The following is a 24,942-nucleotide window of genomic DNA, read 5'->3' as shown; positions in this document are numbered from 1 at the left end:
ACACGCAGCAATAACCAGTCCCTGATACATGCAGTAATAACCAGTCCCTGATAAATGCAGTAATAACCAGTCCCTGATACACGCAGTAATAACCAGTCCCTGATACACGCAGTAATAACCAGTCCCTGATACATGCAGTAATAACCAGTCCCTGATACACGCACTAATAACCAGTCCCTGATACACGCAGTAATAACCAGTCCCTGATACATGCAGTAATAACCAGTCCCTGATACATGTAGCAATAACCAGTCCCTGATACATGCAGTAATAACCAGTCCCTGATACATGCAGTAATAACCAGTCCCTGATACATGCAGTAATAACCAGTCCCTGATACATGCAGTAATAACCAGTCCCGGATACACGCAGTAATAACCAGTCCCTGATACATGCAGTAATAACCAGTCCCTGATACATGCAGTAATGACCAGTCCCTGATAGATGCAGTAATAACCAGTCCCTGATACATGCAGTAATAACCAGTCCCTGATACATGCAGTAATAACCAGTCCCTGATACATGCAGTAATAACCAGTCCCTGATACATGCAGTAATAACCAGTCCCTGATACATGCAGTAATAACCAGTCCCTGATACATGTAGCAATAACCAGTCCCTGATACATGCAGTAATGACCAGTCCCTGATACATGCAGCAATAACCAGTCCCTGATACATGCAATAATAACCAGTCCCTGATACATGCAGTAATAACCAGTCCCTGATACATGCAGCAATAACCAGTCCCTGATACACGCAGCAATAACCAGTCCCTGATACATGCAGTAATAACCAGTCCCTGATACATGCAGCAATAACCAGTCCCTGATACACGCAGCAATAACCAGTCCCTGATACATGCAGTAATAACCAGTCCCTGATACACGCAGTAATAACCAGTCCCTGATACATGCAGTAATAACCAGTCCCTGATACACGCAGTAATGACCAGTCCCTGATACATGCAGTAATAACCAGTCCCTGATACACGCAGCAATAACCAGTCCCTGATACATGCAGCAATAACCAGTCCCTGATACACGCAGCAATAACCAGTCCCTGATACATGCAGTAATAACCAGTCCCTGATACATGCAGTAATAACCAGTCCCTGATACATGCAGTAATAACCAGTCCCTGATACATGCAGCAATAACCAGTCCCTGATACATGCAGTAATGACCAGTCCCTGATACATGCAGCAATAACCAGTCCCTGATACATGCAGCAATAACCAGTCCCTGATACATGCAGTAATAACCAGTCCCTGATACACGCAGTAATAACCAGTCCCTGATACATGCAGTAATAACCAGTCCCTGATACATGCAGCAATAACCAGTCCCTGATACATGCAGTAATGACCAGTCCCTGATACATGCAGTAATAACCAGTCCCTGATACACGCAGTAATAACCAGTCCCTGATACATGCAGTAATAACCAGTCCCTGATACACGCAGTAATAACCAGTCCCTGATACACGCAGTAATAACCAGTCCCTGATACATGCAGTAATGACCAGTCCCTGAAACATGCAGTAATGACCAGTCCCTGATACACGCAGTAATAACCAGTCCCTGATACATGCAGTAATGACCAGTCCCTGATACATGCAGTAATAACCAGTCCCTGATACATGCAGCAATAACCAGTCCCTGATACATGCAGTAATGACCAGTCCCTGATACACGCAGTAATAACCAGTCCCTGATACATGCAGTAATGACCAGTCCCTGATACATGCAGTAATAACCAGTCCCTGATACACGCAGTAATGACCAGTCCCTGATACATGCAGTAATAACCAGTCCCTGATACATGCAGCAATAACCAGTCCCTGATACATGCAGTAATGACCAGTCCCTGATACATGCAGTAATGACCAGTCCTGTAATAACCAGTCCCTGATACACGCAGTAATAACCAGTCCCTGATACATGCAGTAATAACCAGTCCCTGATACACGCAGTAATAACCAGTCCCTGATACATGCAGTAATGACCAGTCCCTGATACATGCAGTAATGACCAGTCCCTGATACATGCAGTAATAACCAGTCCCTGATACATGCAGCAATAACCAGTCCCTGATACATGCAGTAATGACCAGTCCCTGATACATGCAGTAATAACCAGTCCCTGATACATGCAGTAATAACCAGTCCCTGATACACGCAGTAATAACCAGTCCCTGATACATGCAGTAATAACCAGTCCCTGATACATGCAGTAATGACCAGTCCCTGATACATGCAGTAATAACCAGTCCCTGATACATGCAGTAATAACCAGTCCCTGATACATGCAGTAATAACCAGTCCCTGATACATGCAGTAATAACCAGTCCCTGATACATGCAGTAATAACCAGTCCCTGATACATGCAGTAATAACCAGTCCCTGATACATGCAGCAATAACCAGTCCCTGATACATGCAGTAATAACCAGTCCCTGATACATGCAGTAATAACCAGTCCCTGATACATGCAGTAATAACCAGTCCCTGATACATGCAGTAATAACCAGTCCCTGATACATGCAGCAATAACCAGTCCCTGATACATGCAGTAATAACCAGTCCCTGATACATGCAGTAATAACCAGTCCCTGATACATGCAGTAATAACCAGTCCCTGATACACGCAGTAATAACCAGTCCCTGATACATGCAGCAATAACCAGTCCCTGATACATGCAGTAATAACCAGTCCCTGATACATGCAGTAATAACCAGTCCCGGATACATGCAGTAATAACCAGTCCCTGATACATGCAGCAATAACCAGTCCCTGATACATGCAGTAATAACCAGTCCCTGATACATGCAGTAATAACCAGTCCCTGATACATGCAGTAATAACCAGTCCCTGATACATGCAGTAATAACCAGTCCCGGATAGATGCAGTAATAACCAGTCCCTGATACATGCAGTAATAACCAGTCCCTGATACATGCAGTAATAACCAGTCCCGGATACATGCAGTAATAACCAGTCCCTGATACATGCAGTAATAACCAGTCCCGGATACATGCAGCAATAACCAGTCCCGGATACATGCAGTAATAACCAGTCCCTGATACATGCAGTAATGACCAGTCCCTGATACATGCAGTAATGACCAGTCCCTGATACATGCAGTAATAACCAGTCCCTGATACATGCAGTAATAACCAGTCCCGATACATGCAGTAATAACCAGTCCCTGATACACGCAGCAATAACCAGTCCCTGATACATGCAGCAATAACCAGTCCCTGATACACGCAGCAATAACCAGTCCCTGATACATACAGTAATAACCAGTCCCTGATACACGCAGTAATAACCAGTCCCTGATACACGCAGTAATAACCAGTCCCTGATACACGCAGCAATAACCAGTCCCTGATACATGCAGTAATAACCAGTCCCTGATAAATGCAGTAATAACCAGTCCCTGATACACGCAGTAATAACCAGTCCCTGATACACGCAGTAATAACCAGTCCCTGATACATGCAGTAATAACCAGTCCCTGATACACGCACTAATAACCAGTCCCTGATACACGCAGTAATAACCAGTCCCTGATACATGCAGTAATAACCAGTCCCTGATACATGTAGCAATAACCAGTCCCTGATACATGCAGTAATAACCAGTCCCTGATACATGCAGTAATAACCAGTCCCTGATACATGCAGTAATAACCAGTCCCTGATACATGCAGTAATAACCAGTCCCGGATACACGCAGTAATAACCAGTCCCTGATACATGCAGTAATAACCAGTCCCTGATACATGCAGTAATGACCAGTCCCTGATAGATGCAGTAATAACCAGTCCCTGATACATGCAGTAATAACCAGTCCCTGATACATGCAGTAATAACCAGTCCCTGATACATGCAGTAATAACCAGTCCCTGATACATGCAGTAATAACCAGTCCCTGATACATGCAGTAATAACCAGTCCCTGATACATGTAGCAATAACCAGTCCCTGATACATGCAGTAATGACCAGTCCCTGATACATGCAGCAATAACCAGTCCCTGATACATGCAATAATAACCAGTCCCTGATACATGCAGTAATAACCAGTCCCTGATACATGCAGCAATAACCAGTCCCTGATACACGCAGCAATAACCAGTCCCTGATACATGCAGTAATAACCAGTCCCTGATACACGCAGCAATAACCAGTCCCTGATACACGCAGCAATAACCAGTCCCTGATACACGCAGTAATAACCAGTCCCTGATACACGCAGTAATAACCAGTCCCTGATACATGCAGTAATAACCAGTCCCTGATACACGCAGTAATGACCAGTCCCTGATACATGCAGTAATAACCAGTCCCTGATACACGCAGCAATAACCAGTCCCTGATACATGCAGCAATAACCAGTCCCTGATACACGCAGCAATAACCAGTCCCTGATACATGCAGTAATAACCAGTCCCTGATACATGCAGTAATAACCAGTCCCTGATACATGCAGTAATAACCAGTCCCTGATACATGCAGCAATAACCAGTCCCTGATACATGCAGTAATGACCAGTCCCTGATACATGCAGCAATAACCAGTCCCTGATACACGCAGCAATAACCAGTCCCTGATACATGCAGTAATAACCAGTCCCTGATACACGCAGTAATAACCAGTCCCTGATACATGCAGTAATAACCAGTCCCTGATACATGCAGCAATAACCAGTCCCTGATACATGCAGTAATGACCAGTCCCTGATACATGCAGTAATAACCAGTCCCTGATACACGCAGTAATAACCAGTCCCTGATACATGCAGTAATAACCAGTCCCTGATACACGCAGTAATAACCAGTCCCTGATACACGCAGTAATAACCAGTCCCTGATACATGCAGTAATGACCAGTCCCTGAAACATGCAGTAATGACCAGTCCCTGATACACGCAGTAATAACCAGTCCCTGATACATGCAGTAATGACCAGTCCCTGATACATGCAGTAATAACCAGTCCCTGATACATGCAGCAATAACCAGTCCCTGATACATGCAGTAATGACCAGTCCCTGATACACGCAGTAATAACCAGTCCCTGATACATGCAGTAATGACCAGTCCCTGATACATGCAGTAATAACCAGTCCCTGATACACGCAGTAATGACCAGTCCCTGATACATGCAGTAATAACCAGTCCCTGATACATGCAGCAATAACCAGTCCCTGATACATGCAGTAATGACCAGTCCCTGATACATGCAGTAATGACCAGTCCTGTAATAACCAGTCCCTGATACACGCAGTAATAACCAGTCCCTGATACATGCAGTAATAACCAGTCCCTGATACACGCAGTAATAACCAGTCCCTGATACATGCAGTAATGACCAGTCCCTGATACATGCAGTAATAACCAGTCCCTGATACATGCAGTAATAACCAGTCCCTGATACATGTAGCAATAACCAGTCCCTGATACATGCAGTAATGACCAGTCCCTGATACATGCAGCAATAACCAGTCCCTGATACATGCAATAATAACCAGTCCCTGATACATGCAGTAATAACCAGTCCCTGATACATGCAGCAATAACCAGTCCCTGATACACGCAGCAATAACCAGTCCCTGATACATGCAGTAATAACCAGTCCCTGATACACGCAGCAATAACCAGTCCCTGATACACGCAGCAATAACCAGTCCCTGATACACGCAGTAATAACCAGTCCCTGATACACGCAGTAATAACCAGTCCCTGATACATGCAGTAATAACCAGTCCCTGATACACGCAGTAATGACCAGTCCCTGATACATGCAGTAATAACCAGTCCCTGATACACGCAGCAATAACCAGTCCCTGATACATGCAGTAATGACCAGTCCCTGATACATGCAGCAATAACCAGTCCCTGATACATGCAGTAATGACCAGTCCCTGATACATGCAGTAATAACCAGTCCCTGATACATGCAGTAATAACCAGTCCCTGATACATGCAGTAATAACCAGTCCCTGATACATGCAGTAATGACCAGTCCCTGATACATGCAGCAATAACCAGTCCCTGATACATGCAGTAATAACCAGACCCTGATACATGCAGTAATAACCAGTCCCTGATACATGCAGTAATAACCAGTCCCTGATACATGCAGTAATGACCAGTCCCTGATACATGCAGCAATAACCAGTCCCTGATACATGCAGCAATAACCAGTCCCTGATACATGCAGTAATAACCAGTCCCTGATACATGCAGTAATGACCAGTCCCTGATACATGCAGCAATAACCAGTCCCTGATACATGCAGCAATAACCAGTCCCTGATACATGCAGTAATAACCAGTCCCTGATACATGCAGTAATAACCAGTCCCTGATACATGCAGTAATGACCAGTCCCTGATACATGCAGTAATGACCAGTCCCTGATACATGCAGCAATAACCAGTCCCTGATACATGCAGTAATAACCAGTCCCTGATACATGCAGTAATAACCAGTCCCTGATACATGCAGTAATGACCAGTCCCTGATACATGCAGCAATAACCAGTCCCTGATACATGCAGCAATAACCAGTCCCTGATACATGCAGTAATGACCAGTCCCTGATACATGCAGCAATAACCAGTCCCTGATACATGCAGCAATAACCAGTCCCTGATACACGCAGTAATAACCAGTCCCTGATACATGCAGTAATGACCAGTCCCTGATACATGCAGCAATAACCAGTCCCTGATACATGCAGCAATAACCAGTCCCTGATACATGCAGTAATAGCCAGTCCCTGATACATGCAGCAATAACCAGTCCCTGATACATGCAGTAATAACCAGTCCCTGATACACGCAGTAATAACCAGTCCCTGATACATGCAGTAATAACCAGTCCCTGATACATGCAGTAATAACCAGTCCCTGATACATGTAGCAATAACCAGTCCCTGATACATGCAGTAATGACCAGTCCCTGATACATGCAGCAATAACCAGTCCCTGATACATGCAGTAATGACCAGTCCCTGATACATGCAGTAATAACCAGTCCCTGATACATGCAGTAATAACCAGTCCCTGATACATGCAGTAATAACCAGTCCCTGATACATGCAGTAATGACCAGTCCCTGATACATGCAGCAATAACCAGTCCCTGATACATGCAGTAATAACCAGTCCCTGATACATGCAGTAATAACCAGTCCCTGATACATGCAGCAATAACCAGTCCCTGATACATGCAGTAATAACCAGTCCCTGATACACGCAGTAATAACCAGTCCCTGATACATGCAGTAATAACCAGACCCTGATACATGCAGTAATAACCAGTCCCTGATACATGTAGCAATAACCAGTCCCTGATACATGCAGTAATGACCAGTCCCTGATACATGCAGCAATAACCAGTCCCTGATACATGCAGTAATGACCAGTCCCTGATACATGCAGTAATAACCAGTCCCTGATACATGCAGTAATGACCAGTCCCTGATACATGTAGCAATAACCAGTCCCTGATACATGCAGTAATGACCAGTCCCTGATACATGCAGTAATAACCAGTCCCTGATACATGCAGTAATAACCAGTCCCTGATACATGTAGCAATAACCAGTCCCTGATACATGCAGTAATAACCAGTCCCTGATACATGCAGTAATAACCAGTCCCGGATACATGCAGTAATAACCAGTCCCTGATACATGCAGTAATAACCAGTCCCTGATACATGCAGTAATAACCAGTTCCTGATACATGCAGTAATAACCAGTCCCTGATACATGCAGTAATAACCAGTCCCTGATACACTCAGTAATAACCAGTCCCTGATACATGCAGTAATAACCAGTCCCTGATACATGCAGTAATAACCAGTCCCTGATACACGCAGTAATAACCAGTCCCTGATACATGCAGTAATAACCAGTCCCTGATACATGCAGTAATAACCAGTCCCTGATACATGCAGTAATAACCAGTCCCTGATACATGCAGTAATAACCAGTCCCTGATACATGCAGTAATAACCAGTCCCTGATACACGCAGTAATAACCAGTCCCTGATATATGCAGCAATAACCAGTCCCTGATACATGCAGTAATAACCAGTCCCTGATACATGCAGTAATAACCAGTCCCTGATACATGCAGTAATAACCAGTCCCTGATACATGCAGTAATAACCAGTCCCTGATACATGCAGTAATAACCAGTCCCTGATACACGCAGTAATAACCAGTCCCTGATATATGCAGCAATAACCAGTCCCTGATACACGCAGTAATAACCAGTCCCTGATACATGCAGTTATAACCAGTCCCTGATACACGCAGTAATAACCAGTCCCTGATACATGCAGTAATAACCAGTCCCTGATACACGCAGTAATAACCAGTCCCTGATATATGCAGCAATAACCAGTCCCTGATACATGCAGTAATGACCAGTCCCTGATAGATGCAGTAATAACCAGTCCCTGATACACGCAGTAATAACCAGTCCCTGATACATGCAGTAATAACCAGTCCCGGATACATGCAGTAATAACCAGTCCCGGATAGATGCAGTAATAACCAGTCCCTGATACATGCAGTAATAACTAGTCCCTGATACATGCAGTAATAACCAGTCCCTGATACATGCAATAATAACCAGTCCCTGATACACGCAGTAATAACCAGTCCCTGATACACGCAGTAATAACCAGTCCGTGATACACGCAGTAATAACCAGTCCCTGATACACGCAGTAATAACCAGTCCCTGATACATGCAGTAATAACCAGTCCCTGATACACGCAGCAATAACCAGTCCCTGATACACGCAGTAATAACCAGTCCCTGATACACGCAGTAATAACCAGTCCCTGATACATGCAGTAATAACCAGTCCCGGATACACGCAGCAATAACCAGTCCCACCAGTCCCTGATACATGCAGTAATAACCAGTCCCTGATACATGCAGTAATAACCAGTCCCTGATACATGCAGTAATAACCAGTCCCTGATACATGCAGTAATAACCAGTCCCGGATACACGCAGCAATAACCAGTCCCACCAGTCCCTGATACATGCAGTAATAACCAGTCCCTGATACATGCAGTAATAACCAGTCCCTGATACATGCAGTAATAACCAGTCCCTGATACATGCAGTAATAACCAGTCCCGGATTGCAGATACACGCAGTAATAACCAGTCCCTGATACATGCAGTAATAACCAGTCCCTGATACACGCAGTAATAACCAGTCCCTGATACATGCAGCAATAACCAGTCCCTGATACATGCAGTAATAACCAGTCCCGGATAGCAGATACACGCAGTAATAACCAGTCCCTGATGCATGCAGTAATAACCAGTCCCTGATACATACAGTAATAACCAGTCCCTGATACACGCAGTAATAACCAGTCCCGGATACATGCAGTAATAACCAGTCCCTGATACATGTAGTAATAACCAGTCCCTGATACATGCAGTAATAACCAGTCCCTGATACATGCAGTAATAACCAGTCCCTGATACACGCAGTAATAACCAGTCCCTGATACATGCAGTAATAACCAGTCCCGGATACATGCAGTAATAACCAGTCCCGGATACATGCAGTAATAACCAGTCCCGGATACATGCAGTAATAACCAGTCCCTGATACATGCAGTAATAACCAGTCCCTGATACATGCAGTAATAACCAGTCCCTGATACACGCAGTAATAACCAGTCCCTGAATACATGCAGTAATAACCAGTCCCTGATACATGCAGTAATAACCAGTCCCTGATACATGCAGTAATAACCAGTCCCTGATACATGCAGCAATAACCAGTCCCTGATACATGCAGTAATAACCAGTCCCGGATACATGCTGTAATAACCAGTCCCGGATACATGCTGTAATAACCAGTCCTGGATAGCAGATACATGCAGTAATAACCAGTCCCGGATAGCAGATACATGCAGTAATAACCAGTCCCGGACAGCAGATACATGCAGTAATAACCAGTCCCGGATACATGCAGTAATAACCAGTCCCTGATACATGCAGTAATAACCAGTCCCTGATAGATGCAGTAATAACCAGTCCCTGATACACGCAGTAATAACCAGTCCCTGATACATGCAGTAATAACCAGTCCCGGATACATGCTGTAATAACCAGTCCTGGATAGCAGATACATGCAGTAATAACCAGTCCCGGATAGCAGATACATGCAGTAATAACCAGTCCCGGACAGCAGATACATGCAGTAATAACCAGTCCCGGATACATGCAGTAATAACCAGTCCCTGATACATGCAGTAATAACCAGTCCCTGATAGATGCAGTAATAACCAGTCCCTGATACACGCAGTAATAACCAGTCCCTGATACACGCAGTAATAACCAGTCCCGGATACATGCAGTAATAACCAGTCCCTGATACATGCAGTAATAACCAGTCCCTGATACATGCAGTAATAGCCAGTCCCTGATACATGCAGTAATAACCAGTCCCTGATACACGCAGTAATAACCAGTCCCTGATACACGCAGTAATAACCAGTCCCTGATACATGCAGTAATAACCAGTCCCTGATACATGCAGTAATAACCAGTCCCTGATACACGCAGTAATAACCAGTCCCTGATACACGCAGTAATAACCAGTCCCTGATACACGCAGTAATAACCAGTCCCTGATACACGCAGTAATAACCAGTCCCTGATACATGCAGTAATGACCAGTCCCTGATACACGCAGTAATAACCAGTCCCTGATACATGCAGTAATAACCAGTCCCGGATCCATGCAGTAATAACCAGTCCCTGATACATGCAGTAATAACCAGTCCCGGATACATGCAGTAATAACCAGTCCCGGATACATGCAGTAATAACCAGTCCCTGATACACGCAGTAATAACCAGTCCCTGATACACGCAGTAATAACCAGTCCCTGATACACGCAGTAATAACCAGTCCCTGATACATGCAGTAATAACCAGTCCCGGATCCATGCAGTAATAACCAGTCCCTGATCCATGCAGTAATAACCAGTCCCGGATACATGCAGTAATAACCAGTCCCTGATACATGCAGTAATAACCAGTCCCTGATACACGCAGTAATAACCAGTCCCTGATACACGCAGTAATAACCAGTCCCTGATACACGCAGTAATAACCAGTCCCTGATACACGCAGTAATAACCAGTCCCGGATACACGCAGCAATAACCAGTCCCTGATACATGCAGTAATAACCAGTCCCTGATACATGCAGTAATAACAAGTCCCTGATACATGCAGTAATAACCAGTCCCTGATACATGCAGTAATAACCAGTCCCTGATACATGCAGTAATAACCAGTCCCGGATAGCAGATACACGCAGTAATAACCAGTCCCGGATACATGCAGCAATAACCAGTCCCAGATACATGCAGTAATAACCAGTCCCTGATACATGCAGTAATAACCAGTCCCTGATACACACAGTAATAACCAGTCCCGAATACATGCAGCAATAACCAGTCCCTGATACACGCAGTAATAACCAGTCCCGGATACACGCAGTAATAACCAGTCCCTGATACATGCAGTAATAACCAGTCCCGGATCCATGCAGTAATAACCAGTCCCGGATACACGCAGCAATAACCAGTCCCTGATACATGCAGTAATAACCAGTCCCGGATACATGCAGTAATAACCAGTCCCTGATACATGCAGCAATAACCAGTCCCTGATACATGCAGTAATAACCAGTCCCAGATAGCAGATACACGCAGTAATAACCAGTCCCTGATACATGCAGTAATAACCAGTCCCTGATACATACAGTAATAACCAGTCCCTGATACACGCAGTAATAACCAGTCCCGGATACATGCAGCAATAACCAGTCCCAGATACATGCAGTAATAACCAGTCCCGGATACACGCAGTAATAACCAGTCCCGGATAGCAGATACATGCAGTAATAACCAGTCCCTGATACATGCAGTAATAACCAGTCCCTGATACATGTAGTAATAACCAGTCCCTGATACATGCAGTAATAACCAGTCCCTGATACATGCAGTAATAACCAGTCCCTGATACACGCAATAATAACCAGTCCCTGATACATGCAGTAATAACCAGTCCCTGATACATGCAGTAATAACCAGTCCCTCATACATGCAGTAATAACCAGTCCCTGATACATGCAGTAATAACCAGTCCCGGATACATGCAGTAATAACCAGTCCCGGATAGCAGATACATGCAGTAATAACCAGTCCCGGACAGCAGATACATGCAGTAATAACCAGTCCCGGATACATGCAGTAATAACCAGTCCCTGATACATACAGTAATAACCAGTCCCTGATACACGCAGTAATAACCAGTCCCGGATACATGCAGCAATAACCAGTCCCAGATACATGCAGTAATAACCAGTCCCGGATACACGCAGTAATAACCAGTCCCGGATAGCAGATACATGCAGTAATAACCAGTCCCTGATACATGCAGTAATAACCAGTCCCTGATACATGTAGTAATAACCAGTCCCTGATACATGCAGTAATAACCAGTCCCTGATACATGCAGTAATAACCAGTCCCTGATACACGCAATAATAACCAGTCCCTGATACATGCAGTAATAACCAGTCCCGGATACATGCAGTAATAACCAGTCCCTGATACATGCAGTAATAACCAGTCCCTGATACATGCAGTAATAACCAGTCCCTGATACATGCAGTAATAACCAGTCCCGGATACATGCAGTAATAACCAGTCCCGGATACATGCAGTAATAACCAGTCCCTGATACATACAGTAATAACCAGTCCCTGATACATGCAGTAATAACCAGTCCCTGATACATGCAGTAATAACCAGTCCCGGATACATGCAGTAATAACCAGTCCCGGATAGCAGATACATGCAGTAATAACCAGTCCCGGACAGCAGATACATGCAGTAATAACCAGTCCCTGATACATGCAGTAATAACCAGTCCCTGATACATGCAGTAATAACCAGTCCCTGATACATGCAGTAATAACCAGTCCCTGATACATGCAGTAATAACCAGTCCCTGATACATGCAGTAATAACCAGTCCCTGATACACGCAGTAATAACCAGTCCCTGATACACGCAGTAATAACCAGTCCCTGATACATGCAGTAATAACCAGTCCCTGATACACGCAGTAATAACGAGTCCCTGATACACGCAGTAATAACCAGTCCCTTATACATGCAGTAATAACCAGTCCCGGATCCATGCAGTAATAACCAGTCCCGGATACACGCAGCAATAACCAGTCCCTGATACATGCAGTAATAACCAGTCCCTGATACATGCAGTAATAACCAGTCCCTGATACATGCAGTAATAACCAGTCCCGGATAGCAGATACACGCAGTAATAACCAGTCCCGGATACATGCAGCAATAACCAGTCCCAGATACATGCAGTAATAACCAGTCCCTGATACATGCAGTAATAACCAGTCCCTGATACACACAGTAATAACCAGTCCCGAATACATGCAGCAATAACCAGTCCCTGATACACGCAGTAATAACCAGTCCCGGATACACGCAGTAATAACCAGTCCCTGATACATGCAGTAATAACCAGTCCCGGATCCATGCAGTAATAACCAGTCCCGGATACACGCAGCAATAACCAGTCCCTGATACATGCAGTAATAACCAGTCCCTGATACATGCAGTAATAACCAGTCCCTGATACATGCAGTAATAACCAGTCCCTGATACATGCAGCAATAACCAGTCCCTGATACATGCAGTAATAACCAGTCCCTGATACATGCAGTAATAACCAGTCCCTGATACATACAGTAATAACCAGTCCCTGATACACGCAGTAATAACCAGTCCCGGATACATGCAGCAATAACCAGTCCCAGATACATGCAGTAATAACCAGTCCCGGATACACGCAGTAATAACCAGTCCCGGATAGCAGATACATGCAGTCTTAACCAGTCCCTGATACATGCAGTAATAACCAGTCCCTGATACATGCAGTAATAACCAGTCCCTGATACATGCATACATGCAGTAATAACCAGTCCCTGATACATGCAGTAATAACCAGTCCCTGATACACGCAATAATAACCAGTCCCTGATACATGCAGTAATAACCAGTCCCGGATACATGCAGTAATAACCAGTCCCTGATACATGCAGTAATAACCAGTCCCTGATACACGCAGTAATAACCAGTCCCTGATACATGCAGTAATAAACAGTCCCTGATACATGCAGTAATAACCAGTCCCTGATACATGCAGTAATAACCAGTCCCTGATACATGCAGTAATAACCAGTCCCGGATACATGCAGTAATAACCAGTCCTGGATAGCAGATACATGCAGTAATAACCAGTCCCGGATAGCAGATACATGCAGTAATAACCAGTCCCGGACAGCAGATACATGCAGTAATAACCAGTCCCGGATACATGCAGTAATAACCAGTCCCGGATACATGCAGTAATAACCAGTCCCGGATAGCAGATACATGCAGTAATAACCTGTCCCTGGTACATGCTGTAATAACCAGTCCCGGATACATGCAGTAATAACCAATCCCTGATACATGCATTAATAACCAGTCCCGGATACATGCAGTAATAACCAGTCCCGGATAGCAGATACATGCAGTAATAACCTGTCCCGGATACATGCAGTAATAACCAGTCCCGGATACATGCAGTAATAACCAGTCCCTGATACATGCAGTAATAACCAGTCCCGGATACATGCAGTAATAACCAGTCCCGGATAGCAGATACATGCAGTAATAACCAGTCCCGGATACATGCAGTAATAACCAGTCCCGGATACATGCAGTAATAACCAGTCCCGGATACATGCAGTAATAACCAGTCCCGGATAGCAGATACATGCAGTAATAACCAGTCCCGGATACATGCAGTAATAACCAGTCCCGGATAGCAGATACATGCAGTAATAACCGGTCCCGTAGAGCTGGTGAATGCAGTTAACAACAAGCCCTGGATGCAATGAGGAGAAGTAAGGAATACTGGTGGTCATTCCGAGTTGATCGCAGCCAGCATTTTTTTGCTGCTGGTGCGATTAACTAATCCCTGTCTATGGGGGGGTGTATTTTAGCATAGCAGGGCTGCGATTGCTTGTGTAGCCCTGCTAAGCTTAAAAGTTTTGTGTAAAAGAAGACCAGCCCTGTACCTACTTACCCTGTGCGACGGATCCAGCGATGCAGGTCCCGGCTTTGACGTCAGACATCCACCCTCCGTTCTTCTGACCATGCCTGCGTTTTCTCCACCACTCCCTGGAAATGGCCGCCAACGGTCTGGTGACGCCCCGGAACGCATTCTTTCTGTCAGTCTTCTTGCGGCCGCCGCTGCAACCGCTTTCTTCGTAATCCGCGTCATAACCGCAACGACACGCATGCGCATTCCGGACCCGTTTGCACCGCAGCGACAAACCGCTGCGTGCGAACGGGTCGGAATAACCACCAATGTCCCAGATATCTTACATGAGGAAGGCATCAGGAAGACAGAGAGAGACAGGGTTCAGGAGCAGCAGAGTGTCCTATCAGGTACCACTGGCAAGGGGTCCTGGAGAGCAGTCACACAGGTAGACGTGATGCTCTGGCCCTGACTACCTAACAGAGCCGACATAAATAGTCCCCAGGTGCAGCTGCTGGATCACAGATGGACCACGGAACTGGCCAGAGTGGCATGTGCTAAGGCACCATAGCAGAGAGTGACACCAGAGGCAGGGAGGAGGACCTCTAGGAGCCAAAATATTTTTGTAATTATCCTCCTGAACAGAAAGGCAAAAAGACTGTCTCTCAGGAGGGACATTGCTTCCTTTCTCAGGTGTGATATCTCCTGTCCTTGAGGAGCAGAGAGCTCAAGGGTTCTGGTCAAACCCTTTTCTTGAAACCGCTTCTCAAAAGCTGGAATTGCACAGTCAGATTCTGGTTTATCCAAAATCCAACCATATCCCCAGTCAGATGCTGCCATTTGTCCAAGCCTAATCTGCAGAAGGTCTTCTTTTTGGAAGACAAGCTCCAGACTCTAATGTTGATGGTGAGGTTCTCAGAAGCCCATCTGTTTATTCTGCAGGAAGTGGATGGGGAATATGGTGTTCTCCACTCTTCCTCCTTTTTCAGATGTGCTTTCCTTTTCTTGAGAGCAGTCTGGAAATTAGCCCAAAAGCTAGGTGCACACTATACAATTACAGATCTAGGGGCAGACTAGATGGGCCAAGTGGTTCTTATCTGCCGACAAATTCTATGAAATGGAAATCTGGTAATGGATGAGAGCAAATGGCCATTTGCTCCCTAACACTGGAAAACGAACAAAACTTGACGTTCATACAAACCGGTTAAACACAAATCTAACCAACTTGGATGAACGACTGTTTTTGTCCATTTTGCAGTTTTTGGGAGCAAATGGTCAATTGCCATGTGCTCTCATCCATTACCAGATTTTCATTCCAGCCAGTTTGATCTGACAGATTATCTGCCAGATAATTGTATAGAGCAGTAGTTCTCAACCGCGGTCCTCAAGTATCCCCAACAGTTCATGTTTTCCAGGTCTCCTCACAGGATTGCAAGTGAAATAATTTGCTCCACCTATAGGTCTTTTATAATGTGTCAGTGAGTAATGAATACACCTGTGCAGCTGCTAGGTGACTTGGAAAACGTGAACTGTTGAGGGTACTTGAGGACCGAGGTTGAGAACCACTGCATACCTCCCAACATGACCCTCTCCAGGAGGGACAGAATACTCTGCTCCTGCTATTCCCTCTTAGTTTATGATTGCCATCACCTGTGCTGAAACACCTTTCTTATCCAGTAACCTGTACAACACAGGTGCCAGCAATCATAGAGAAAGAGAAAAGTCCAGAAGCAGAGCATTGTGTCCCTCCTGGAGAGGGTCATGTTGGGAGGTATGCCACTGGTATAGTGTATACCCTGAAGGTTCAGGTTTCAGTGGTGCTGGCTGTGTTCTTTCAAAAGTTGGCCCTAATTCCTGAAGTTCAGATCTACTCACTCATCCATCCTCCATATGTCTCTCCAATTGCACCATGGGATCTTCAGCTCCCTCTGTGTGAACCACTGCAGACAGTTGAGTCAAAGATTGTGACCTGGAAGATAACTTTCATGCAGAAGTATTAAGCCTGGAGAAGGGATGAAGAAGGGATAAACCAGTGATAAGTGCAAGGTGATAACGCACCAGCCAATCAGCTCCTAACTGTCATTTTTCATATCCGTAATGATTGGTTGGCACGTTCATCACCTTGCACTTATCACTTCTTTATCTCTTCTCCAGGTTAATACATCTGCCCCAGTGTTTGGAAGACTGATACTTTCCTGTTTCTCTACGTCAGGCACGGAAGAGGTGTCCAACATTAATAGACTAGTCCCTATGAATCAGGTTTGCTATTCAGCAGGCTTGTTCTGGCCCTGGGGCGGAGTGCTACGGAACGTGTACCTCTACCAAGGCAGTGATTGCCTTCCTTGCAGTATAGCTTGGTCTTCCACCAAGGAACTGTGTATCACACTTGGCTTCCACCAAGGAACTGTGTATCACACTTGGCTTCCACCAAGGAACTGTGTATCACACTTGGCTTCCACCAAGGAACTGTGTATCACACTTGGCTTCCACCAAGGAACTGTGTATCACATTTACCTGGTCCTACCTGGTCCTCCGTCGATGCTAGCTCTGCGTTGTTGTGTTCAAGCCTACCTTCCTCGAGTGTCATACAGATAGGATGAGGGACATGTGGGGACACCGCACTCCCACTCTTTCCTTATTGTTCGGATCTGATGCTGGTATGGAACGTTTGGTGTTCCTTGTCTTACCCTTTTCTTTGGAGCTTTGCATTGTATGAACTGGAGTCATTTGGGATTCTAGAAAAGGTGTGAAAAATCGTCTTATTCCATAGAGTGTTATTTTAGGTACATGGTAGCACAGGAAACCCCTTGCCTTATATTCATGTGAGTGTTCCCTGATTTACTTCTGGCTCTTTCATTTTCCCAGATATTTGACTGTCCAAGGTTAAAGTTCTCGGAGATCCCGCAGAGACTGACAAACCTGCTACTTCCACCAGACCCTATTGTCATCAACCACATTATCAGGTGAGAATGTCACCGTGTACTGCTCATCAGGTGGTGGAGCCATGGCGCCATGACATTACGTACTGCTCATCAGGTGGTGGAGCCATGGCGCCATCACATTACGTACTGCTCATCAGGTGGTGGAGCCATGGCGCCATCACATTACGTACTGCTCATCAGGTGGTGGAGCCATGGCACAATGACATTACGTACTGCTCATCATGTGGTGGAGCCATGGTGCCATAACATTACGTACTGCTCATCAGGTGGTGGAGCCATGGCGCCATCACATTACGCACTGCTCATCAGGTGGTGGAGCCATGGCACAATGACATTACGTATTGCTCATCAGGTGGTGGAGCCATGGCGCCATGACATTACGCACTGCTCATCAGGTGGTGGAGCCATGGCACAATGACATTACGTATTGCTCATCAGGTGGTGGAGCCATGGCGCCATCACATTACGTACTGCTCATCAGGTGGTGGAGCCATGGCGCCATCACATTACGTACTGCTCAACAGGTGGTGGAGCCATGGCGCCATCACATTACGTACTGCTCAACAGGTGGTGGAGCCATGGCACAATGACATTACGTACTGCTCATCATGTGGTGGAGCCATGGTGCCATGACATTACGTACTGCTCATCAGGTGGTGGAGCCATGGCGCCATGACATTACGCACTGCTCATCAGGTGGTGGAGCCATGGCACAATGACATTACGTACTGCTCATCATGTGGTGGAGCCATGGTGCCATGACATTACGTACTGCTCATCAGGTGGAGGAGCCATGGCACAATGACATTACGTATTGCTCATCAGGTGGTGGAGCCATGGCGCCATGACATTACGCACTGCTCATCAGGTGGTGGAGCCATGGCACAATGACATTACGTATTGCTCATCAGGTGGTGGAGCCATGGCGCCATCACATTACGTACTGCTCATCAGGTGGTGGATCCATGGCGCCATCACATTACGTACTGCTCATCAGGTGGTGGAGCCATGGCACAATGACATTACGTACTGCTCATCATGTGGTGGAGCCATGGTGCCATGACATTACGTACTGCTCATCAGGTGGTGGAGCCATGGCGCCATCACATTACGTTCTGCTCATCAGGTGGTGGAGCCATGGCAAAATGACATTACGTATTGCTCATCAGGTGGTGGAGCCATGGCGCTATGACATTACGCACTGCTCATCCGGTGGTGGAGCCATGACACAATGACATTATGTATTGCTCATCAGGTGGTGGAGCCATGGTGCCATCACATTACGCACTGCTCATCAGGTGGTGGAGCCATGGCGCCATCACATTACGTACTGCTCATCAGGTGGTGGAGCCATGGCGCCATGACATTACGCACTGCTCATCAGGTGGTGGAGCCATGGCACAATGACATTACGTATTGCTCATCAGGTGGTGGAGCCATGGCGCCATGACATTACGTACTGGTCATCAGGTGGTGGAGCCATGGCGCCATCACATTACGCACTGCTCATCAGGTGGTGGAGCCATGGCACCAAGACATTACATACTGCTCATCAGGTGGTGGAGCCATGGCGCCATGACATTACGTACTGCTCATCAGATGGTAGAGCCATGGCGCCATGACATTACGTACTGCTCATCAGGTGGTGGAACCATGGCGCCATGACATTACGTACTGCTCATCAGGTGGTGGAGCCATGGCGCCATGACATTGCATACTGCTCATCAGGTGGTGGAGCCATGGCGCCATGACATTACGTACTGCTCATCAGGTGGTGGAGCCATGGCGCCATCACATTACGTACTGCTCATCAGGTGGTGGAGCCATGGCACAATGACATTACTTACTGCTCATCAGGTGGTGGAGCCATGGCACAATGACATTACGTACCGCTCATCAAGTGGTGGAGCCATGGCACAATGACATTACGTACTGCTCATCAGGTGGTGGAGCCATGGCGCCATGACATTACGCACTGCTCATCAGGTGGTGGAGCCATGGCGCCATGACATTACGTACTGCTCATCAGGTGGTGGAGCCATGGCGCCATGACATTACATACTGCTCATCAGGTGGTGGAGCCATGGCCCCATGACATTACGCACTGCTCATCAGGTGTTGGAGCCATGGCGCCATCACGTTACGTACTGCTCGTCAGATGGTGGAGCCATGGCGCCATGACATTATGCACTGCTCATCAGGTGGTGGAGCCATAACGCCATGACATTACGTACTTACGCACTGCTCATCAGGTGGTGGAGCCATAACGCCATGACATTACGTACTGCTCATCAGGTGGTGGAGCCATGGCGTCATGACATTACGTACTGCTCATCAGGTGGTGGAGCCATGGCGCCATGACATTACGTACTGCTCATCAGGTGGTGGAGCCATGGCGCCATGACATTACGTACTGCTCATCAGGTGGTGGAGCCATGGCGTCATGACATTACGTACTGCTCATCATGTGGTGGAGCCATGGCGTCATGACATTACGTACTGCTCATCATGTGGTGGAGCCATGGCGCCATGACATTACGTACTGCTCATCATGTGGTGGAGCCATGGCGCCATGACATTACGTACTGCTCATCAGGTGGTGGAGCCATGGCGCTATGACATTACGTACTGCTCATCAGGTGGTGGAGCCATGGCGTCATGACATTACGTACTGCTCATCATGTGGTGGAGCCATGGCGTCATGACATTACGTACTGCTCATCAGGTGGTGGAGCCATGGCGCCATGACATTACGTACTGCTCATCAGGTGGTGGAGCCATGGCGCCATGACATTACGTACTGCTCATCATGTGTTGGAGCCATGGCGCCATGACATTACGTACTGCTCATCAGGTGGTGGAGCCATGGCGCCATGACATTACGTACTGCTCATCATGTGGTGGAGCCATGGCGCCATGACATTACGTACTGCTCATCATGTGGTGGAGCCATGTGCGGTCTTGTGTCGCTGTGGTGTGGATGGTAAGTGCACAATGCAGATAGCAGCCGGCTTATGGCAGTCCCCAGGATAATGTTCCACATTGCTTATTACCATAAATACAGGCTGACACGAAGCGTCTATATGTCCTGCACAGCGTTCTGCTGTAGGTCCAGGACTGGCATTATCTAGCATCCTGAGATAGATGCCACTCTTCCCTGTGGCCGTATATTCTGTACAGTACTAACCTCTGTGTTACCCTATATGACTCCTGGTTAGAGAGCGACAAATATATCAGGACCATGTTCCTCCGATATAACACCCGCACCCCGCTCTCTCTGGTACTGTAGCTCCTTACGTACATATAATGAGATCTGAGAGATACAAAAATGTATTCTTAAGGAATTTCTTACATGTGTAATGAGAAATCCAGCGCAGAGTACTGATGCGAGACAGAGCTCATCGCGCTGGACCCTGGTGAACTCTGTCATCATATTTATCAGCATATAAATCATTGTAATGGTTTTACCTGATGAGGCCAAGAAACCAGAGCTTTCCAAACCACCGTGTTCTGCAACGGTCCCTGAAAGCTCTCAATGTTGTGAGACGTTAATGATCTACAGTATATACGACTCCACTTTTATCTCCTACACTGTCACCCATATCCGACACCCTCTCGCCTGTCTCCTACACCCTCTCTCCTGTCTCCTACACCCTCTCGCCTGTCTCTTACACCCTCACGCCTGTTTCCTACACCCTCTCTCCTGTCTCCTACACCCTCTCGCCTGTCTCCTACACCCTCTCTCCTTTCTCCTACAACCTCTCGCCTTTCTCCTACACCCTCTCGCCTGTCTCCTACACCCTCTCGCCTGTCTCTTACACCCTCTCGCCTGTCTCCTACACCCTCTCGCCTGTCTCCTACACCCTCTCCCCTGTCTCTTACACCCTCTCGCCTGTCTCTTACGCCCTCTCGCCTGTCTCCTACACCCTCTCTCCTGTCTCCTACGCCCTCTCGCCTGTCTCCTACACCCTCTCGCCTGTCTCTTACACCCTCTCGCCTGTCTCTTACACCCTCTCGCCTGTCTCCTACACCCACTCGTCTGTCTCTTACACCCTCTCGCCTGTCTCCTACACCCTCTCGCCTGTCTCTCACACCCTCTCGCCTGTCTCTCACACCCTCTCGCCTGTCTCTCACACCCTCTCGCCTGTCTCTCACACCCTCTCGCCTGTCTCCACCCTCTCGTCTGTCTCCTACACCCTCTCGCCTGTCTCCTACACCCTCTCGCCTGTCTCCTACACCCTCTCGCCTGTCTCCTATACTGTCTCACCCATTTCCCACACCGTTTCACCTATCTTCTACACCATGTCACCTATATTTTGCACACTCATCTTTTTCCTACACCCTTTCGCCTGTCTCCTACATCCTCTCACCTATCTCCTACACTGTCTCACCCATCACCTACACCCTGTAGCCTGTCTCCTACATCCTCTCACCTATCTCCTACACTGTCTCACCCATCACCTACACCCTGTAGCCTGTCTCCTACATCCTCTCACCTATCTCCTACACTGTCTCACCCATCACCTACACCCTCTCGCCTGTCTCCTACATCCTCTCACCTATCTCCTACACTGTCTCACCCATCACCTACACCCTCTCGCCTGTCTCCTACATCCTCTCACCTATCTCCTACACTGTCTCACCCATCACCTACACCCTCTCGCCCCTCTCCTACATCCTCTCACCTATCTCCTACACTGTCTCACCCATCACCTACACCCTCTCGCCTGTCTCCTACATCCTCTCACCTATCTCCTACACTGTCTCACCCATCACCTACACCCTCTCGCCTGTCTCCTACATCCTCTCACCTATCTCCTACACTGTCTCACCCATCACCTACACCCTGTAGCCTGTCTCCTACATCCTCTCACCTATCTCCTACACTGTCTCACCCATCACCTACACCCTGTAGCCTGTCTCCTACATCCTCTCACCTATCTCCTACACTGTCTCACCCATCACCTACACCCTCTCGCCTGTCTCCTACATCCTCTCACCTATCTCCTACACTGTCTCACCCATCACCTACACCCTCTCGCCTGTCTCCTACATCCTCTCACCTATCTCCTACACTGTCTCACCCATCACCTACACCCTCTCGCCTGTCTCCTACATCCTCTCACCTATCTCCTACACTGTCTCACCCATCACCTACACCCTCTCGCCTGTCTCCTACATCCTCTCACCTATCTCCTACACTGTCTCACCCATCACCTACACCCTGTAGCCTGTCTCCTACATTCTCTCACCTATCTCCTACACTGTCTCACCCATCACCTACACCCTCTCGCCTGTCTCCTACATCCTCTCACCTATCTCCTACACTGTCTCACCCATCACCTACACCCTCTCGCCTGTCTCCTACATCCTCTCACCTATCTCCTACACTGTCTCACCCATCACCTACACCCTCTCGCCTGTCTCCTACATCCTCTCACCTATCTCCTACACTGTCTCACCCATCACCTACACCCTCTCGCCTGTCTCCTACATCCTCTCACCTATCTCCTACACTGTCTCACCCATCACCTACACCCTGTAGCCTGTCTCCTACATCCTCTCACCTATCTCCTACACTGTCTCACCCATCACCTACACCCTCTCGCCTGTCTCCTACATCCTCTCACCTATCTCCTACACTGTCTCACCCATCACCTACACCCTCTCGCCTGTCTCCTACATCCTCTCACCTATCTCCTACACTGTCTCACCCATCACCTACACCCTCTCGCCTGTCTCCTACATCCTCTCACCTATCTCCTACACTGTCTCACCCATCACCTACACCCTCTCGCCTGTCTCCTACATCCTCTCACCTATCTCCTACACTGTCTCACCCATCACCTACACCCTCTCGCCTGTCTCCTACATCCTCTCACCTATCTCCTACACTGTCTCACCCATCACCTACACCCTGTAGCCTGTCTCCTACATCCTCTCACCTATCTCCTACACTGTCTCACCCATCACCTACACCCTCTCGCCTGTCTCCTACATCCTCTCACCTATCTCCTATACTGTCTCACCCATCACCTACACCCTGTAGCCTGTCTCCTGCATCCTCTCACCTATCTCCTATACTGTCTCACCCATCACCTACACCCTGTAGCCTGTCTCCTACATCCTCTCACCTATCTCCTACACTGTCTCACCCATCACCTACACCCTCTCGCCTGTCTCCTACATCCTCTCACCTATCTCCTACACTGTCTCACCCATCACCTACACCCTGTAGCATGTCTCCTACATCCTCTCACCTATCTCCTACACTGTCTCACCCATCACCTACACCCTCTCGCCTGTCTCCTACATCCTCTCACCTATCTCCTACACTGTCTCACCCATCACCTACACCCTCTCGCCTGTCTCCTACATCCTCTCACCTATCTCCTACACTGTCTCACCCATCACCTACACCCTCTCGCCTGTCTCCTACATCCTCTCACCTATCTCCTACACTGTCTCACCCATCACCTACACCCTCTCGCCTGTCTCCTACATCCTCTCACCTATCTCCTACACTGTCTCACCCATCACCTACACCCTCTCGCCTGTCTCCTACATCCTCTCACCTATCTCCTACACTGTCTCACCCATCACCTACACCCTCTCGCCTGTCTCCTACCTCCTCTCACCTATCTCCTACACTGTCTCACCCATCACCTACACCCTGTAGCCTGTCTCCTACATCCTCTCACCTATCTCCTACACTGTCTCACCCATCACCTACACCCTCTCGCCTGTCTCCTACATCCTCTCACCTATCTCCTACACTGTCTCACCCATCACCTACACCCTCTCGCCTGT

At 47.3% G+C, this 24,942-nt stretch overlaps 1 protein-coding gene across 1 annotated transcript in view; it reads left to right on the top strand.

The window, feature by feature from the left end:
- SMARCD3 (SWI/SNF related, matrix associated, actin dependent regulator of chromatin, subfamily d, member 3) overlaps window positions 1–24,942 on the top strand; it is a 148,517-nt gene that overhangs the window by 71,093 nt on the left and 52,482 nt on the right. Inside the window, exon 9 of the mRNA XM_063950708.1 lies at window positions 18,056–18,153. Within this exon, the coding sequence (XP_063806778.1) occupies window positions 18,056–18,153 (98 nt within the window). The remainder of the gene's footprint in view (window positions 1–18,055; window positions 18,154–24,942) is intronic.

Source organism: Pseudophryne corroboree, unplaced genomic scaffold, assembly GCF_028390025.1.
Source record: "Pseudophryne corroboree isolate aPseCor3 unplaced genomic scaffold, aPseCor3.hap2 scaffold_1185, whole genome shotgun sequence".
Classification (NCBI taxonomy): Eukaryota; Metazoa; Chordata; class Amphibia; order Anura; family Myobatrachidae; genus Pseudophryne; species Pseudophryne corroboree.
The sequence above is the reverse complement of the archived record's forward strand: the minus strand, read 5'-3'. Positions and strand labels throughout refer to the sequence as shown.